The 8,801-nt window shown below is 32.6% G+C and overlaps 1 protein-coding gene across 1 annotated transcript in view; it reads right to left on the reverse strand.

Annotated features, from left to right (window-relative positions):
* The window catches only part of LOC143081095 (cysteine-rich motor neuron 1 protein-like), a 29,045-nt gene extending 20,580 nt beyond the window's left edge, over positions 1-8,465 (reverse strand). The window contains exons 1-5 of the mRNA XM_076257330.1: positions 8,426-8,465; positions 8,183-8,230; positions 6,015-6,053; positions 2,728-2,845; positions 1,479-1,600 (exon numbers count right to left, since the gene is read on the reverse strand). Coding sequence (XP_076113445.1) covers positions 1,479-1,600; positions 2,728-2,845; positions 6,015-6,053; positions 8,183-8,230; positions 8,426-8,465 — 367 coding nt within the window. The remainder of the gene's footprint in view (positions 1-1,478; positions 1,601-2,727; positions 2,846-6,014; positions 6,054-8,182; positions 8,231-8,425) is intronic.
* Between the last annotated feature and the right edge of the window lie 336 nt (positions 8,466-8,801).

Genomic DNA, 8,801 nt, shown 5'->3' on the forward strand with positions numbered 1-8,801 from the left:
TATCATACATTGAATCCTGACATAAAAAATATGGCTGATTTACTATGCGGGTATATATATTTACTAATTAAAGTTCACATATGGTCAGTTTTTGTTGATGTGGTCAAATAGTTTTGTTGTACGAGTCAGCATGAGGTATCAAAACTACTGAAATTTTGTTGCGTATCAATGTTTTGAATAAAAGGAGGACATGCTGGCAACCGAAATTTATGCGAATAAAAATGTGTAGTCATGTGTGTAAATGAATTAAACCATTGCAGATTGTGACTGCATAGTTCAAGGATGTATTACTAACAAGGACGTATACAACTAACATCAAATATACTTCTTTCCAAAGATATGGATAATACATAATAAAGTGCAAATATGGTTGAATTTGATAGGTAATGGAATATATATATTTAGTGCCCGTAATCATTGTAACTATGATCGTTTTTTTTAATTGATAGATAGTCAGATCACAGATAAATTTGTGTTACAAGCAAGTTTTATGTGTACTTAATTTTCAAATAATTCAATTTGTATTTAATACTGTTTATAAAAGGAAGTATTAATTTTACTTTATTTTCGATGTTTACACTACGAAACAATGATATTAAAAATATTTTTAAAAAATCGTATAGAGCGGTCCTGGTTACAAGTTAACTTAGTGTTGAGCAGACCAGTCAAAAGTTAACTTGGGGACAGGTCTGGTTTTGATCGGATTTGTCAAAGCAAAAGTTAACTTATGTTAACTTTGTGGCAGGACTGGTTTCGAAGTTAACTTAAGTTAACTTTATGACAGGACTGGTTCCGAAGTTAACTTTTGACAGGACTGGTTCGAAGTTAACTTATATCAATAGCGGACCTGTTTCCAAGTTAACTTTTTGGCAGACAAAAAATCAGTCCTAGGACCAAGTCCGCTTTTCAAGTTAACTAGATTTTGGTCCTAGGACTGGTCAGAGCAGTCCTAAGTTCGGTCACAGGTTAACTTTGACCAATCCAAATGACTGGTTATCAAGTTAACTTGCTGTTAGGACTGCACCCATCTGTATGGAAGAAAAATGCAGCCCGCGGTACTCAGTTAATTGATTGGTGGTGCTTATAAATATGCTTCTTGATAGGCACCATTATAGGACTGAATATCTTAGCATTGTAGACCGAAACCACTATGTCTAATGAACAAATGGACCATAGACACCAGTTGACCACAACAGAGTAATTTAGACAATGAACCTTGCTAGTTGGGCGTATTGGAAAATAGCTACATCCAGTGTTATTTAATGTGTTTTCGTTGTTGTGCTTATAAAGATATATATGAGGTAGATGGTCATCTCCAACTTGCAGACCTGACAACCAAGTCTGGTGTACCATTTGATTGTGTTTATCAGATAAGATTCCAAGCAATCGGTTAAGACCTGTATTTTGTTTGAATATTCATAAGTGATTAAGAAAAAAGAAGATTTAAAAGAAATGTGCAATGTGTTAATTGTACTTACGTATACCATGTATAGGGAAGAGGCATGTAATTGGTTCAACAACACATTCAACATGACCACAACATTGACCGTTTGGTATAACAACTCTACATATCTTAGGCAGATGGTCATACACAGGACAACTAAAAATATAAGTAATCATGTTTACTTTTCTTCAAATATGTGCAAAAATAGCAATATATTGAGATTATATAGAAGGAAATATGTTTTTGGCCAAAATGAAAACACCCCAAAAGTTTGCCTTTGGAAGATATAGATTACATGTTACTGAAATTTAGTAATTGATTTAGCCTTTTTTCAAATACCATAACGACCCTATGAATGTTCAACTAAATCATGTCTTTTTTAATTGTTGACGCGAAGCCCAATTGAAAGCCGGTTGCTTTCAATGCTTCATGGCGACACTGTTACAATATCTTAGTATGCACTTAACGGTGCACTATTCTGTCTTTGTAAGTTTCACTATAAAGGTAAGCTATACATAGAATCAAAGTTAAACAAACAGGTCAATGTGAACTATTCTGTCTTCGTAAGTTTCATTATAAAGGTAAGCTATATACAGAATCAAAGTTAAACAAAAAAAGAGGTAACAAATATAGAGGTAACAACTCACTAATTATCTCGAAAATCGTATTACAGAGAGGTGTAAGACAAAACACAAAATAAGAAAGTTTAAAATTGACGTAGGCAATTCACCAATAATCCTTTCACATGATTTGCATTCTTTCTCAACAACTTTAAACTAAAAATATCAAAGTGTTGAATGTCTCTGGTTTCCTCTCATAATCCATGTGACACACATAACAAGAAGTACAAAAAGGCATTTATCGTTCTTCTGTATATCGCCTCTGGTAAGGAAACACCTGGACTGAGTACTCAGAAGTTAGAATATATCTTCCAGAAATAGAATTACACTTTTTTCATCCTCTCAAATTCATATGAATTAAAACTGTTATTAATCACTAACACAACTAATTGGTTATATGTCTATAACTTGTAAAAAAGTAGGGTCACAACTCTTCCTATTAGAATCCTACTTAAAATCCAGCCCTGTTCAGAGCTCAACGTTTTTTCTTTTAATTATGACCTGATAATATTTGTACTTGCAATTTTATGAAGCACTGTTCGTTTTGAATTACACCTTGCATTTAGGGATTTTTGTTCTTTTACTGTTTGAACTCAACCTTCAGTCTAAGAATTTCTTTCGCAAATTAACTTTGTGCTGAATATCTTTCAACTTACAACTTACAGAGCATTACATGAATAATGTCCACTTTGTTCATCATCACAGGTACAGTTGTAGTCACAACCATCTTCCCAGTTGTCTCCTTGGTGATAAAGTGAACCTTTATACCAACATCCAGGACCTAACAAATAAGATGATATAATCAGATGTCTCTTTGGTTATCCCCTCCTAGATGTCTCGATTTAAATTATGTTTATACGAATCTTCATGGTGATATACAACCTTGCGTATACATATAGAGCGATTAAAAGTTATAACATTCAGCCGATATATATGCTTCCTGGACTGCATATTATCGGATGGTTAACGTCATATACAAAATCCTTTTTTGCAAAAAAAGGAGGCAGTAGACTAGAAACCATTATCTAATATCAATCCAATTCATGAAGTGCGAAAAACATCAGTTTTCTGAGAACAATAATGTCTATTTTCTGTCACAACCACATTTACCTTTTACCTATTGACCGCTTGCAAATTTCATAGCATATCATTTGAAAATCCATAAAATAAATCAACTGCAAAATGTGTGCAGCATAAGAGTTGTTTTATAGCTAATATAAAAGATAAAATCACAAAAATACTTAACACCAAGGAAAATGCAAAACTGAAATTCCCTATTCATATGTCAAAATCAACAGCTCAAACACATCAAAAGAATGGATAACATCTGTAATATTACTGACTTGATACAGGCATTTTCTTATGCATACAATTGTGGATTAAACCTGGTTTTATAGCTAGCTAAACCTCTCACTTGTATGACAGTCGTTTACGATTCCATTATATTTACATCAATGTGTGAACAAAACATACATAGAAGGTACAAATTGTAAAATAACATTACGTGATACAGCAGTCAATTTGAAAAGTAAAATCACAAAAATTTTGTGTTATAATCTTCCTCTCTATAATAATTAACAAACAAAGAAGCACTAAAATGCATATAGTCAAAGTACAGTAGCAAATAGGAAGTCAAGGATACAAACCATTCACCATCGCACAATAACATAAGGACGGGATGTCTGATTTCTGATCCATATTATATGTAACCAAAGCAAAAATGAAAGACAAGATATAATAATTGTACCCTAGAACAATAATACAATGATAGGATGTATAAGTACAGAGCCACGTTATATGTTTATAAAAAACATAAAAAGACATATAAACCAAGCACATTAAGCAAAGATGAAAAGACAAGAATACAGAAATTGTACCTTAGAACAATAACACGATGAGATATAGAAAGGATGTATATGTACAGAGCCACGTCAAATTCATATCACTAATCAGTAAAAGTGATATTCGTAAAGAAAAATAAACAACGTCAATACCCAGAATCTAAACTTCAAGACAATCGTGTATTATTTGTGACGTTGATGCAGAAAATTTAGCATCAAGATCGTGTTACCTTCCGATGAACTAAAAAAAAAAAGAAAAAAAAATTCCTTGATACACCCCTTGTGCATCAACTTTCTGCTCAGACGCTGGTGACGTTTTACAAAATCTGATTGGGAGCTTCAAGCTCTTGTATTCCAACATAAGTTTGGAAATGCATATCCCAAATGCAGGTGATATATTGCTATCAAGGAAAGGGACATTGATAATTTGTCTGGTTTTTCATAGATTAGTATACTGACGTGATTTGTATATGTCACATTCGAGGTATAAGTCTAAAATGAGGCGGATATGAAAATAAAACTCAATCATTAAAGTTTGGATTGTTAATGGAAAGAACATCATCAATATATCTCAATGTGACATTATGGGATCTGGGCTCTTTGATCTTTTTTTTGACAATTGTCTGAATGAACTCCCATTCATATGAAAATAAGAAAAGTTCTGCAAGGAGAGTTGGACAGTGCGTTCCCATAGGAATGATGACAATTTTTTTTTAAATGTCTACCTCAAAATTTAACGTTGTCGATGCGAGACAGCAACATACTGATAACTAGTGTCTGTAAGGCATGATTGACCTTTTTATTAACTTTTAACAAAATATGCCGTATTATATATCCCAAGTAATACATTGATACCGTGGGCAACCATTTGAATGTTTAAAAGCATTGTGGCTTTTTTTTCTTAGGACGATTTTTCAATTTCAAATTGGAAATAGTGGTATACAGGGTTGAAAAATCAGAAGTTAAAATACATAGGATACTATTTCGCATAATCTTGATTTAAGAGGTTTTCCATAAAATGAAGTACACCAAAGATGTAAACTCAATGTAATTTAATTTTTACTAGAAAATGTGGAAGTTGTAATAGACAAATACACTATTTTGGAAGGCAAGAAATGGATGGAATTATATATATCCATGAAAGGATGTTATATTGGGAATGAATAAGTGAATAACGATATCAGGTTAGGTTATAGATAATGCATATTTTAAGGTTTTTTTGTCGTATATAAACCCTTTAAAATTATTGTCCATACACAATCAAAATACTACTGTAACAGCATGATGAAAGAAACAAATGAATTGTTACCATCCGATAACGGTGTATGACAATTACAAGACACATTGTAAGTAATTTATTGTACCAACTTAGTTTATGAAAAAGAGAGGGGAATGTTTTTATTAGTTACGTGAATGTTATAAAATGGAATATAAACATATTTTTTTATAGAGTAAAAGGTATACATAAATTTAAAAACAGTTTAGAACTGACACGAAGACGAATATAATTACATGTAGGTTACAGTAGGATTTCCTATTCAGTGTGTATCGTCCTGAACATGCATGAAATATTTGCCACTGGACGTTAAGCAAGCAACCAACAATCAATCAACCAATTCAATGAGACTCAATTAGATTTTCAAAATCTTTCATGCTAATATGTTAAACCTGAATTTATTTTATGAAAGTCTACATTGAAATTCATCTCACATATATGATAATGTTTCTGTAATGTAGCGATAAGTTAAAAAAAATTTCACGTTATAGTTGTTTCTTGGTAAAGACGATTTCTTTTACACCTATCATCGATTGAACTTTAAAACATTAATTCCTAAATCGGCAACAAAAAACTATCAGACGAATGTAATTTTAAAGTAAATTATAGATTGCATTTTTATCAAGGAAAATAATGACCTCAAACAGGTAATTATTTTATGCCTTGGATATGATTTTATGAAACATGGTATCGTCCGGGCTGATTCTGCAAATGAATGAAAATAACTCCATATAAGTATATAAATATCTAGAAACAAGTTATGCGAAATATCTACTACTATGTTATTGTCCTAAAAGTTATAACAAAATTTATAAACTAAACATACAACTCACCAGTGGATATGACTGTTGGTAGTGACACATTGTCTGGACCTAAATTAATAAACAAACATAAGAAATAATATATACTATTACCCGCCCCGTGTCTTTTTACTAACACTCTGTGCGTTTCTTAAAGACACTCGGTCCTTATTAGCATGTTCATGTGTAATATTTTGTTGCAATACTATAATTTAATCTATCTTCATGTTTCTGAAAAGTTTATAACCTCTAGCTTATCAACATTTACAGCAGGTGTTATAAGTTGTGGTTAAAGTTAATCTGTTATATATATGTTCTCTTGGCTTTGCTCAAGATACATGTATGTACTTAAAATGACAATAAAAATGACAACAGCTAGATATAAACTTAAGCAAAAATAATAATCAAGACATGATTGGTAAGCATGACATTACAACAAATCCCTTGAATTTATTTCCCTTAAATGTCATTCTTATATTTTTATTTTTGCGTTTTGAGTTAAATGAATTATTTATCTGTCTATCTGTACTATGTGGTGTTATTCAGAATCCTCGGACCTGCGACATTTAAAATTCTTGAAACATATTTAGGACTATTCTTTCAAAGTTTTTCCGCATACATGTCAGTTATAGGGAACTCAATTTGATCATGGATAGAGAAGTCAGTCCCTAGTTAACCATAACTCAGCCTCCTATCACCTCTGTCATCAAGTATCTCGACCCTGTCCTGTCATTTTATGCCAGATCAATATCCAATTGCAGTAACTTGATTTCAAACGAAGTTGTTGATTATTCATATGGGATTATCATTATGAATACCTTAAAATCAAAAGACTGAATAAGTAGGGCCCTAGGATTTTGGAGTACTTGTACTCAAGCCTTATGTCAGTTTGTCCTCAATGCATACGTATTACTCCTGATTCATTATTATTCGTGAGTTATGTGGGTTTCATGCGTTTTCTTGCCTCAGGCGAACAACGAAAAACAAATTTCTATAAAGTTGTATCCAGACTTTGGAATAATCACGTAATCAATTATCTACCATAATGCAAGGTTTTTTGCAAACCATGAAAATTGGTACCAACGAAAATAAAAGAATCTCAGTATTCCGTAATCGTGCTGTAACCTATCAAACCTATTAGACTTTCAAAACCCTGGCAGATATCTAGCTTTCGGTATTGCAACGTAATGAAATCGTGCCGTTCCGTGATATATTAGTTACAAATCGTATTGTATCCTTGCCAATACCTGATGTAACCGTACTAGTACACAGTTCTCCGAAAAACGCCGTATAAATCATTCTGGCCTACGAACAAGTACGGATATATACGGTTTTGATATGGACTAACACGGATCAGTACGGTCTGATACGGTTTAGTAAGGAGTTACTACGTATTGCTTGATCCGTGTTCAAACTTTGAGCATGTTCAAAAATTGTCAAAGATATACAAGTACTACTACGTATGACCAGGCAACAAAACGGATATCTACAGATTACCACGAATGATGCCGGATCCTATCCGTAGCTAATCCGACGTCAAATCCGTGAATGTGTGACCTAGCTATTATAAGACAAACATTATAATAGAATACAAAAACTGTAATGCTGCAGATATTTTATTCAATTAAGAGTACAATAAATTAGGTTTAAAATAGAAACAAAACTTAAAATAAGCAATCTGATCAGTAGTGAAGATCTTCAAGCAAGTAAAATTTTACCAGTAACTAGGGCACAATCATCTTTGAAGTTTCTAGTTTTAAACGTGTCTCAGGACTCCATCTGCCAAAAAAAATGGTCGATACGACTAAACAAAAAACAAAGGGGTAAAATGCAAATTTTGACTGATATTTGTTAAACCATAATAAGCTAAAAGGTAACCAATACTCTGACAGTTGTGCATACTCAGACACTTGGTAGTGCTCAACATACTCAACATTTTTTTTTTGCAGTCAGATTTTCTTTATTTTCATTACAGTTTTCAAAATATTATACATAACTTGCATGCTACCATTATGTTCTATATCTAGCCATGTCGGTCATCGTGGTTGGCAGTTGGGATAATTGGTCATATGCTAAAACAAGATACCCTAATGATAAAGTTTGACTAAAATTGGCTAATAAGGATAATATTTTTATAAAAGTAAGCAGACGACGACGACGACACCAGACACATTGTTTACCTTTTCACCGTGGCTACTTACATGTACTATGTCCCTGGATAGTAAATACATCACCAACACCGGCTTTAGCTGTAAGAAATTCTCAATCCTATATTCATTATGACTACAAGGTGTTCAGTGTTTTATAAATAAGCTAATATGATAATTAAAACTGTGCAACCAAACTGCAGAATAATCAAAATGGGAATTATTGTAGGTATTGATTATTATATAAGAAAGGGTTCGTTCTAACATAAGCATCCAATTTTTAGGAAGAAAACATACCTCTAAAAGATCCAGTGCTTACTAAAGGCAGTAGTAACATATCGCTATTAACTAGTGATAAATTGATTTTACTAGAACCAATCCAGGTCACAAACCAACACTGGATAAACACATCAACTATAAGGGGGAAACAAATAAAGGCAACCGCTGTTCGAAAGTAATAAATCGATGGAGAAAAAACAAGTCCGGGTTACAAATTAAAACTTACAGAAACACAAATATAGGAGCAATCAACAAAACAACAAAATACAAAACGACAATGCTACTCACACAGAAACGAACTACATTTTCCTGACTTCGTACAGGACATTTTCAGAAAACAATGGTTGGTTGAACCTGGTTTTGTGGCTAGCCGAACCTCCCGCTTTCATGGCAA

Source organism: Mytilus galloprovincialis, chromosome 6 (genome assembly GCF_965363235.1).
Source record: "Mytilus galloprovincialis chromosome 6, xbMytGall1.hap1.1, whole genome shotgun sequence".
NCBI lineage: Eukaryota > Metazoa > Mollusca > Bivalvia > Mytilida > Mytilidae > Mytilus > Mytilus galloprovincialis.